Source organism: Condylostylus longicornis, unplaced genomic scaffold, assembly GCF_029603195.1.
Source record: "Condylostylus longicornis isolate FDR11 unplaced genomic scaffold, ASM2960319v2 ptg000144l, whole genome shotgun sequence".
Classification (NCBI taxonomy): Eukaryota; Metazoa; Arthropoda; class Insecta; order Diptera; family Dolichopodidae; genus Condylostylus; species Condylostylus longicornis.
The window spans coordinates 94856-108196 of record NW_026578112.1 but is presented as its reverse complement, the minus strand read 5'-3'; the positions used below and the strand labels follow the sequence as shown (position 1 = coordinate 108196).

Sequence of the window (13341 nt, the reverse complement as noted above, 5' to 3'; positions counted from 1 at the left end):
GCAATTGCGGCAAATAAAATGAAATCTGCCTAAATGCAAAATAAATCAAATAGCAAAATGAAACAAAAGGAATCAAAAAACAAAATCGAAACAAAAAGAAGAAAAACGGAAATCAATTAATAACAACTATAAGGATCGCTAAGTGCGACGAAAGCTATCATAGAATTCATTACAAAAATTCTTATTTAAACTCAAACGAATGTTAGACTTGAAAATTTTTGCAGTCATGTGCAGTTATCAAGTCTGTAAGTAAATATTATCTACTGTAATGTATGTACATAATATGTAAATATTATTCAGAGTCTAATAAAACAGCGGTCACTCTCATTTTTATGACAATATACTTCATTATGTGTGCTTTATTATTATAATTAAAATAAAAGAAATAGAATAGGAGGTAGACCTGTGCTATTTATCAATAAAAATTGCATTATTTTGAAGTGAAAGAATAAAACAAACAATTTTTTAATTAACAACAAAACAAAACCAAAAAAAAAAAAGACTTCCGTTTCCATTCATTAAAAATCCTTTGAAAATTTATTTTTCCTAAGGGAATTTCCTATTAGCAACAAAAAGACAAAAATTAAAAACACTGCACTAAATTTTCCAATTCAATATTATTTTCTATAAACTATTATGACTAGTTTTTTAAATTAGGTTAAAATTTTTATAAAATACATTTTGGTAGTTTTATATGGTTAATATTTTAATATTTTTAATTAAAGAATTTTTGCCTATAAGTGACAATGAGATTGCTGGGCCATTATTTAAATATTTATAATAAGGTATAAATAAAATTTTCTTTATTTTATTAAAAATTAAATACTTTTAATAAATTAAATCAAAATAAAATCAAAATAAGACGATCATATTACTTGATTTGAAACCAAATAGTGCAAAACACACTAATTAATTATATTAATAACAAATAATTTATAAAAGACGTTAACCAAAACAGAAAATATTTAATATTTCATATTATTTACTTCATGGAGAATCTTTTCTAAGTATAGAATTTAGTAATAAAATCAATATCAACAGTTTTTAAACTTTATTCAAATTTTGGAAAATAGATTTAAAATCAAATCTTTTTTGTTTTATATAGAAAATCAGAACAAGAATATTCATTTACAACCAAATATAAAATAAATAAAATGGTAGCTTTAATCAATTAAAAACTGAGTACCAATAGAGATTTGAAATATTTGTGAATTTTTATACCCGCACTAAAAATGAATTTTATTAATAAAATCTAATTCCCATTGTATATACCAAATTTATTTGATATCAATGAAAAAATTCGTAATAAAATAAAATAAATGGAATAAAATAGAAATTTGTTATACATTTCATACTGACAATTAGAATAAAATACTACAAAAAAATTCAATAAAATTTTTATTGAATGAAACACTAGAAAATTAATTTGGTATTAACGACTTCAAAATTTTCAATCTAAATTATAGACTTTAATTGGAAATGATACGAAAAAATTGTGGCTAGAATAAAACTAGAATTTTTCACATTCGTAAAGGCAAATGAAATTACACTCAAAGAGGTCATTTCAGGAGCAATAGATCTATAAATTTTATACAAGTTAAAGTTTCTATTAGAAGAAGAGAAATTTCCTTAAATTTATATTTAATTAATAATTTGACGTTAATTCGGAATTGTTAAAAATTATTGCAATTTAAACCTATTTAGGCAACTAATTTAATAAGAAGAAATCCATTTCTAAAATTTTAAATATTCAAAAATTTAAAAATAAAAAATTAAGGAAGAATGTGAAGTGACCTAACTGTAGGAACTTGTTCTTTTCTTTTTTCATAAAATAAAGGAAATTCGAAAATTATATTAGTACTTATACTTAATTAAAGAAATTTAAAAACAAAAATTAAAATTTAAAAATTTATAAGTTGAAAACAATTAAGAAAACTTAAAAAAAAAAATACTTTAAATTTTTGCTGCAAACATACTTTTCTTACTGCGTTAAATTGTTAAAAATTAATTTAAATATTGTCCTTTATAAATTAATAAAATAAATTTACATAAATTTTATATAATAAATACGTTTAAAATTTATAATAAATGCTTAAAAATTTAATTGCATACAAAAATAAATTTAAATAGAGAAAACAAAATATTTTTTTTTTCAATTCAATAAGTATACAAGTTTTAAAAACAAGAAATTACAAGCGAAAATTAATTAAATATATTTTTAATTAAATAAGAGTAAATATGTAAATATAGAATTCAAAAAAAAAAAAAAAAAAATTATTCATTCAAAACATTGATTTTAATATTTTATAGTTTTTAAAAATTAACTTATATTATATTATACAATTATAATAATTAATTTATAATTAAAAAATTATTATAAAGATATTTTTAAACTTACCGTAAATTCACCTGTTACAGCATCAAAACCGACATGTACTGTATGCTCGAAATTTGTTGGATATGATATATTTGGTTTAGAATCATTATGTGATGGTTTTGAACCTTTTATTTTATTTTTTAATGTTTTCTTTTTACGGTCCGGATCATCTGGTTCTAAAATTATAATAAAAAACTTTAATATATTATAAAATGTATAAAGAAGAAATAAAAATGGCGAAAAATTTAAAATATTAAAGATTCTACATCCTAATAATGGGCGTCATACAAAATACCTGATAGAAATTGTAATTTAAATAGTCTTAAACGTAAAAACTTTTTGTGCATGAATAATTTTAATTAATAAGAATTGTCCCTACATTAAATTCTAGTACTATAAAATGAAAACAACAATTTGTTAAACTGCATTATGACACCCATTTAAAAGTAATAATTTCAAGAATTTCAATATTTTAAAAATAATAACAAAAATTTTAATAAAATTTAATAATTTATATTATTAATTATACCTTTCGGAAGAGGTCTCATATCAACTGGTGGTCCTCCATCTCCGACACGATCACAACCACCCCGATTACTTGTCAATCGTACAGGAGGCGCTGGCGGTTTATCCTCTTCACTTGACATCTTAACGGATGTTTCTGTTCTTAGTTTTTTTTCTCTTTTTCTTTTTTAATTAAATTTTTCTTTACTCTTAAATAATTTAATATTAAATGCTAATTTATTTTTTTTTTCTTTTAAATTTTAATAAATAAACGGTAGCCAACTGAAACGAAACAAAAAAGAGAAAAACAAAAAAATTAATTAAGTGCCTTTAAAAATTTTTTTACAAAATAAATTCTTAAAAAAAAATTAATATTAACATTAATTATGAAAATTATGTATACTTTTCTATAAAAGGATTGTGTAAATTATTTTTTATTTGAAAGAGCAATGTCTTGTTTAATGAGAGATACAAGCTTTTTGTAAAAAAGAAATTAATAGAGCAGACTTTTTATACTTTATATTTTAGGAGCGTCAATATCTCGTGATATTTTTTCTAAAGAATATACAAATTGTTCAGTTCATCAAAATGTGGAGACTTTACTTTTGGTTCATACTTTTATTATGTCTTTTGATCTTTTCAAGTTTTGGGAACTATTATTCAAATTATATTGCATAATTTTTTTTTAAGTTTTTAAAGTAATTTTGTTTTTAAATTTCATAAAGTACCGAAATATAATACAAAACAAAATATTTGAAATCTAAAAGTACACTCATCTATATTTATCTTCTTGCCTATATGTACGCGTGGATACAAATATATATATATAAATATATACATATAATTTATCTTAATATTGCAATAAAAAAGAAATATTCTTTGCACGTTTTCATATTGTATAAATGTTTATGTAGACTTTTTTGAACATATAATAAATATATAATAACAATAAAAGAAAAATTTCACTAATACATGTAAATATGTACATTTTCATAAATACAATAATCTGTATATATGTATACACATATTATACATATAAGTAGTTGACATTTAATCCTTCGAAGGATTTTATTTTGAAAATCATATTATGCATAATGTTATACTTATATATATATATAAAAGATTGTGATGGATATGTTAATTTTTGCTTTTCCTTATCATTTTCAAACATAAACAGTTATCTATCATTCAAAATTCTGTTAAATATAACTAAAGGCCCAACAATTTTAATCAATAATTTAGATACTTAAGTATAAATATGCATAATATGTATATATGTATGTATATACATATCTGTGGTTGCACACAAAAACTATACATATATACATACGTAAAACGATTTTGATTACAATAAAATGGTTTAAATAAAATTTAAAATAACTATTGAAGAACAAAAGAGACAATTAAAAATAATTTTTTTTTAAAATAAATCTGCACGAACAACAGCACGAATTCGATTTCTATCGGTGTCCTACAGTTTTGAAAAGAAATTGATTGAAAATATAGAAAAAATGCCCTCGAATTAAGAACGAATGAAGTGGCTGTATCCGTAAGTATGGGTTCGTAATCCTTACGAACCCATTTCCCGTTAAACCCTTAGCATTTTCGGTGTCTTACATAAAAAATTTTAAATAGAAGTTATACTCGGCTAAATTTTAAATAGAAGTTGTATTGCGACTCCCCTCTGCGTGCAGGGCATACCCATAAAGCAACCGCTTGAAATCCACCCTACTGATGAAGTCGGGCACTTTGTATGATCGAAAGGCTGCAACATCGCCGACTTCAGAGCAAAGTCCACCAATATTCCCTTCTTCTATAAGAGAGAACATCACGTTCTCCCAGAAGGTAAACGGAGGTATCCTAATATACCCCATAGAATCTGTAAATGTCTTCATTTTCCAGACCCCGCTAACATGAGATATCCCTTAAGTCTGATTCTTGCCCAACCGTATAGTTTCTTAAATTATAATCTCCCAAAAGCGCCTTGACTTGCCGCAGCCAACGTAATACTTTATAAATTAAAAAATATTTTAATTCCTGATCATTGTTTTTACATTAACAAGCAAATATTTTTGAAAAATTTAAATTATTTGTCCTTGAACTGATTATTGCTGCACACTTTAAGGGTGTACACAAAAATTAAATCAAGCTGTAGAAATGTGTGTAACATAATATTATGATATGATGTACTTATGTATAAAAATAAGTAGTTCTGATTATTTTTTATTCTCAAACCTCAATTATTCGCGAATTAAATAAATATGAAATTTAATTCTTTAAACAAATTGCCCATTCGTTTTTATTTTTCTGTTATTATATAATTTTTAAAATCAAAACCATAACAATAAATAATACTTTGACTTACACAAATATATCGTGGGCGGTTTTGATATTTAGAAAATTTTTATATTTTACTTAATATCTTTATATGATATCAACCTTAAACTTTAAAAAAACAGAAAAATAATAAAATCGTGACAGTAAAAAAACGTTTATCAATGTACATGCACACATATAAATTTATCTACTTAGTCATGTACATACAAATTTGTTGTTTTCTTGAGTGCATTTGCATGTGGGTTAATATAACGTAAAGTTGCATAAGTAATTGCTAAGTATGTACATATGTAGGCAAAATAAATATAATAGTATTGAATGTAGGGAAATTGTGTCAAATTTCTTGAACATATGATTTTACTTTATTCTAAACTTCAATTCAGAATCATTTTGATATTGTATTTACTTTTGCTTTTATTACGAGTGCATTGAATGTTGGTAATACAATACAGTAATGTACTTGCAAAATTTACATGCTTTAACATATAAATTTTTTTTTATATTGCATAAAATGAAATCATCTTAATTTTAGTACTTATTTAAGTATTTAACCATGTTGCAAGAATTACATTTATTACATACTTATTTTAAATTAAAAAACATCTAGTATACTTGTTTTACTACATGACTGGTGGTGACTTGGTGGCCTAAAAAAAGCGCTTTCCGACAATAATGTGCTTCTAATACAGCAAGCTAATCATTTTAACTTTGGAGTGGAAATATAAATTAACAACAAACATGGTCAACATCTGATGAAACGAAGTTTTATTTTTCTGGACAGACTTAGTTTGTATGCCTAACTCTAAAAGCTAAGCTGAACCGTAAATTTAACATTAACGAAGGAGTGAAGACAACTACTGCATTTTATTAGTATCAAAAAGTCATCCGGAATAGATAGAATATGCACCAAAATTATGAAGCAAAGATAATATGTGAGGTCAAGCGAATGAATTCACACTGATTAATCAGTTTGAGGGTTGTACTTCCCGTAGTAAATTAGCGAATAGCCCTTTTTCTATCTTCTAGACTATTTAAATATCTTTAAATGAAAATTGGTCTATTCTAATAGTTATAACTAATTATCGAAATTAGACATGTTTATTTTCGTAAAATATTTTCTTAATGAAATGGTGGGACAGTATTCAATCAATGAAACTGTATGGAAAAGGGCAAGCGAACAAATAGTGTACTATGATAAGAGTATATATACTTAAGAGTTTTAGCAAACCGATACGAAATATCATCTGCAGCAAAGGAAAAGACGATGATACATCTCATTGGCTTCTGTCCAGTTTTAGCGAAGAATAGACACAGTCTTATTTACACTGGTACATAAAAGCACATTGATGTCCTACAGGATCTCAAAGAGTTCATATCGTTAGGTTCGGGATGAAGTGATATAATAAATAATGTTAACGTAAATATAGTTTAATTTTTCAAAATTTGATTTTCTTAAGAAGCTAAACTTTTTAACTTCTTTACAAAAGAAGAATACTTATTCATAATAATAAACTATTTTAATGGAAATTGCGTTTTATGCGTACTATCTGTTTTGCTTTCATTTTACTATTACATATGCAACTGTACATATTTTTTTTTATTTCCTACTTATCCAATTAGAACTTATATATGCATCTTTGCCAGAACATTACATAGCGTAATAATAGAACAGAATAGTGCATATAAAATTAAATACTTACACTCTATATTTATATTTGTTACCAATTTTTCACATTTCATATTTTCTAATATTTTAAAACCATTATTATATTGAAAAAAATTAGTTCAACTCGATTAAATACAAAACTTTACTAATAATACTTAAATACATTTAAGTAGTTTACATATAATTTGGTTGTAATGTATAAATGTACCTATATATAAGCATTCGTATATAGGTAAATGCTTTATAATTCAATTTTTATTTAAAGTTTTAAAATGTCTACTTCTATATGATTGCATTAAGTACTTAATATAATATGTAAGTAGTCCCCACCCATCAAAGCAAAAGAAATGGAATAAGTCAAGCGTTTATTTCTTGAATTTACAATAATAAAAATGAAAAAAAAAATTTCTTTTTTAACACTTACTTGGAAATTTTTTAAACTAACAACATATTTTAAATAAGTGCGATGTCTAGTTATGCATAGAGATTGTTATAATTTTTATGATCGCTAATGTAATTTTAAAATAACAGGAATAGTGCAGTAAAGTAAGAATATTTCTAACATTTCAATTATTTGTAATTTGTTTTTTTTTCTTGTAATTATTTTAAGATATTCAATCATTAAACTTCCAGTCTTTGTTATATTATCACAATTAAAAAATTAAAAAAAAATTTGCAAGAACGTGACAAATTTTGTCGCTATTTTATTATTTTTTATAGTATGTGAGTACAATCGCAAAAAAAAAAAATTAAATAATTGTTGAAATTTAACATGAATTAGTTATGAAGTTTAAAACACGTCATACTTTCATAGAAAATCTTACGTAATACATAAGAACGATTTATGTTTATTTACAAAACGTTTAAACATCACATTTACAATCATCGAATCATATTTTCATTGACAGTAGAAGTTCAATTGATTGCAACAGGGACTGTAATATTTTTATCATATTTAATTTAAAATTAAAATAACTCTTATTGTTAAATAATGACTGAAATACGATAAGACTTTACTATTCAAAAAACCCCACAAAAATTAATCTAATGGAGTTAGAACAAATCTAGAGTTGAAACACAACATTCAGAACGAGGTTATTGCACCCCATATGATAATATGTGAACGACTCCATAAAAATTTTAATTTTCGTATAACAGTCGGTTGTGTTGTACATTTAAATTGTATTATTTTTGACATCTATGTAATTGTAATATTTTTACTAAAAATAATGAAAGATTATAATACTTATCTGAGTTTTTTTATGTTCTAACTCAAAACAACATTTATGAGAGACTTTTGGAGGACCCTACTTATATAACAAAATCAAAAAATTATGAAAAATGAAGAACGTTAGTCAGAAAATTTAAAAAAATCTTTTGCAAAACAAGTCTATCAACTCCGATCAATTGAAAAAATAATACAAAAACGAAAAAATAAACTGATTTAAAAAAATTAGCAAAATTATACTGCCATAGAAAATATTTTAAATATATGTAAAATATTTGAATAGAAAAACATAACAAAATAAAAAATACTAAAAAAATTTGAAAGGATTTCAAATAAAAAGACATTTTTTTAAATCTCTTCAAATAATCACATATATAATAAAATGTTTTTTTTTTTTTAAATAATTAAATTGGAAAATCTAAGAAATATAATAAAAGTGATTTATCCCTGCTATACTTACATATATGTTTTTAGAATATTTAAAATTATATTGGAAAAAAAATAATATTGCGTATATTTTATTAAAAATTTCCACGTAATACAAGAGTATTATCGTTAGTTATTGTTGTGGAAAACAAGTGAAGTGGAAGAAAATGCTTTTTGCAAAAAAAAAAACAAAATCAATAAGCACTTTTTTCTTCTAAAATTTTTTTTTATATAACCATAGAAATAAGTGCCTATCAATCATTCTCAAGTTAAAAGAATATTGATTTATAAATTTAAACATTTTGTTTTTTTTTTTTAAAAGAACACACACATAATATGTATGTATATAAAACACAAGCTTGTCAAGATAAAAAAAAAAATCTAAAATTTAAGTATACAAATATTTTAACACTTTCTCCCCCACAGTATAATATCGTTTGTAATATAACTGGTATCACAATTTGACTTCTACAATTCTAGACGTTATCAAGCATTCGGGCTCAACTGAATCGTTTGGTATATTACTTTTAACTCTAGATGTGTAAGACATTATTTAATTATTTTAATATAGAGAATATATTAACTTACTTCAATTCATAAGTATACAAATGAAAGGGTTAAAATTTAAAATTGAAATTTTATTATTTTATATTTTATATTTTAAAAATAAATATTATTTGGCACAAAAATTAATATACAACCATTATGAAAAAAATTAAGAAAATGATATCGTCTGAAAAAATACTGAAAATTTTTAAATATGTTTTTAGAAAATTTCGATATTACACAAAGATTTTTAAAAAGGATGAGATTATTTTAGTAATAATATTGAAATTCAGCTCCTTAAAATGAAAATCATATTCCATTTAAAACTCGATCTCATAATTTTTCTATATTATTACTTACGTTATTTTTATAACTTTACTTTTCTTAAAAATTCTTGTAAGTTTAATACTATTAAATCATATGTACTAAATACTTTTTTTTTCCACGCAGTTTCCAGCATTTTAAAGATTACTTTCTTGAAATTTCTTAACTTGGAATATGAAATCATAAATTGGATTAATTCGAATTTATTTTATATAATTTAATTTGCTTTATAAAATAAATAAATTTTAGATGTTTTATTAAACAAATGCTAATTTCAATATACAAACTTGCCTTTAATATTTGCAAAAATTATCATATGTCATTAGTAATTAAAATTATTAATTTATATTAATACAATAGTTTTAACATACTTATATAATATTTAATTATTACTTCAAAATTTTAAAATAATTTTTACTATTTTTAAAATTAAATATAAGACAGCGATCTTATTATTAAACCCTTATAACATTATTTAAATTACACTACACAATATTCACTGAAACACTAAATAATTTTTTGCAAGAATAATTTTTATAACATAATTATACTGACTTATTGAAAATACTTAAATGAAACAAAATTATCAGGTTATTGAATTTCAAAAAAAAAAACATTATGATTCCTTCAAACTAATTCGTAATTTATTCCCTTGAATTAAACTTATCGCAAAAATAAATATTCTTTTTCACAAGGTGTTTTCTTTATTTCCTTTGATAAAATTATTAATTACTCATTTTAGACAAATTATTTTTATAAAATTTTTAATATGACAAATTAGTAGTGAATTAAGCAACTCAACTTAAGTATATCGAATTAATAATAATAATAATAAAATAATTAAAAAAGAAACTTTAAACCCTTATTACTTTTAAAAAATAAAAAAAAAATTAACAATATTAGTCTACAAAGAAAAAAATTTTGCTATAAATTTATTGCCAAAAAGTGAACCAATTTGTTTATGGAAGGTTAAACTTAAATTCGACATTGTCATACGTTAGGAAAATTACATAATGCCAACGGAACTGTCGCAATTAATCTTAAAATGAAAATTAAACCTTATTTATAAGTATTTGAATGAAGAAAGTACTAAAAAGTAAGAGCAATACCGTAATTTAAAGTATGTAAAATTATGTTTTCTAATTACTGCCTAAAACTACAACACTTTTTAATAGTGCCAATTATATTAAAATAAAATTACTTCAAAAGTGAAAATTAATTCTGGCACAAAATACAAACCGTTCATTCAACTTTCAAAAGGAATTTTCTAAAATTATTAATCATAATTAAAAAATTTTTTTTTTTTAATACACAAAAGATGTAAGTAGCAGAAAGTAATTAAATTTAAACTAGTGGCTTCGCATTAACTACTCAATTTACAATTTAATAAAAAAAAAAATTTTATAGCGGAAACAAAATAATAAAAAAACTAAGTACTCAGACTCAGATTAATTAAATATTCAAACTGGAACTATTACTTCCTCGATTATAATAATTTTTTTAAATGTGAACATAAATTATAAAATAAAACTGATGGAAAAAAATATTAAAGTATATATGTATATGTAAAAGTGTATTTAAACAGATAAGTAACTACTCAATAAAAGTATAACTTGCAATATTAAGCATATGAGTTACATATTAAAGGTATTAAGAATTGATAACATATCGTATACAAGGTTTATACAATAAACTTTTTGTATACTAAGAATTTGGAATCAATTAGAATTTAATAATGATATTAAAAGATTATTACACATATACTTATTTTAAAACCTAATTTTATAAAATTGCACTGAATACTAAAATCTAAATGAAATTGCTTAAGAAATTAAGTATTTCTTAAAAAATTAAAATTCCTTAATATTATTGTTGGCATTGCATTTAAGAGTACTTATAACAATCCAAACGAGCAAAACTCTAAGCGTATTAAAGTGTCCAAGTCACCAGCCTACAAAAATTTACGGGATATAAATAAATTTATAGGTAGTTATTTATTAATTTATAATTTCATTTTAAATTTACCATTTTTATCCAATTTAAATCTATTGCTTTGGTTTTATTTCTTTAAAGTATATAGAACCATACAAGGTAATTAATTTGAAATATTTCTAAAATTATAGAAAATTTTCTGCAAAATTATTTAAATAAATTATTAATATATAAAATAGAACTATTTAAATAAACTTTTTTTATAACCTTAATTACATAATATTATTTTTTTTTATTTTCTATCAAAAACAAATTATTTACACCGAATGCTGTTGACTGACCCAGTTCTAAATAAAATTTTAATAAAATCACTATAATATTTATAAAATATACTAAACAAAATTATGGAAAATTTCATCCAAGTAATTCAAGGTTTTACATATTTTAAGTTTTACCTTTTTATAATGCACCCTTTATTATTTAGTTATTTTAGTGAAATTAATGATCTAACTATAATTGATATAGGCACTTTTAGTTTTTTATTCTTCCAAATTTGAGTATTTGCAAAGGTTTTGCATGTGCACTTACTTATGTGAAAATGAGAATATGTGAACTAAACTACAACTTTTAAAATATCATTAGCATATTAAAGAATATTTTGGTACATGATCAGTAAATAATATACCTAATCGAAATGTTCTATTCTAATTTCCAGCAATCTAAGGATTTGACGTGTAACATTATAGGGAAAAAATGTCTCTAAAAACTTAAAATTCTCTAATTCAATAAATGTATGCCTTTAATTACTGAAGAAACATTTCGAATTCCAGAATGTTTACTTTTAATTGAGTACATATTGAAAATTAAAAGTTCAATTTTTACTTTCATTTGTATTTCTATTGACCCTAATATGATTAAATAGCATACACAAGTAGTATATAAGCATATAATACATATTTGCTCACATAGTATTTTTTGTTTTAAATTTTACTAACATAAATAACCGCATTTATAGCAAACATCTTAAATACCATTAAACATAAATGCATAGTCATATTATCATATACATACATACACGTATACATATTTCTTAGAGATTTCGTGCCATATCAAATATCGTATAATAGAATTTATACAAGGATATAAAAAAGGAATAAAAAATAAAAAAAAAAAATTTTTTAAATCATATCATATCATTTACTAAGAGAAATTTATTAAACGTGATCTCATCCCTTACTTTATTTTAACCTTCTTTTCAGTAAATATTATTAGAACAAGAAATCCTACTTTATATCTTTGATATTATATTTAATTTGTATGCATATTGTAGATTATATATGTATATGTATATATTTGTTTATGGAATATGAAGCTGATAATTTTCTACTTATCACTTGACTTGATTTTTTAATCGTAAACATATTATTCTATCCGTACCTTTACCGTCTTAAAAATTATGGATATAAAGTATATACTCAATAAAAATTTAAATGCCCAGTATTTAAATCCCAACAACTTGAATTAATATTACCTATATATTCTAAAAATTAAAAGTTTAATGTAAAAAATTTAAACATTTGAATTAGATCAATATAAAATCGAAAGTGGGAGGGAATAAGTTGTAGAGAAAATCTTATAAATGTATTCTTTAATCCCGGCTAATGTGTGTGTATAACAATTATAAAATGAATCAACTTCCTAAGATTTAACTAAGCTTTATTCAATTATTATGTGTTCTTTATTACTTCAATTTGTTGAATAATATCGATTATTTAACGCCTGTTCTTGATTTTTAATAAAAAATGAGGTGAATAAACGATATGTGGCAACTTCTTAACAAAATTTTTCTTTTGCTAAAAAGGAACTAAAAAAGGGAAAAAATGAGCATAAACAAAAAGGAGGATGGCTGGCTGACTCCCATAATTTTAAAATTTTATTCGTTTAATTAATTATTTGAAAAAAAAAAATTTGAAGTTTACTCTTTGTTTCTGATTTGTTCAG

The 13341-nt window shown here is 22.6% G+C and overlaps 1 protein-coding gene across 2 annotated transcripts in view; it reads right to left on the bottom strand.

Annotated features, from left to right (window-relative positions):
• Positions 1–13341, bottom strand: part of LOC129615677 (serine/threonine-protein kinase Pak) — a 53736-nt gene that overhangs the window by 17195 nt on the left and 23200 nt on the right. For both annotated transcript variants that reach the window (XM_055531007.1, XM_055531009.1), the window contains exons 2-3: positions 2907–3163; positions 2399–2553 (exon numbers count right to left, since the gene is read on the bottom strand). In XM_055531007.1, coding sequence (XP_055386982.1) covers positions 2399–2553; positions 2907–3024 — 273 coding nt within the window. In that variant the 5' untranslated portion in view covers positions 3025–3163. The remainder of the gene's footprint in view (positions 1–2398; positions 2554–2906; positions 3164–13341) is intronic.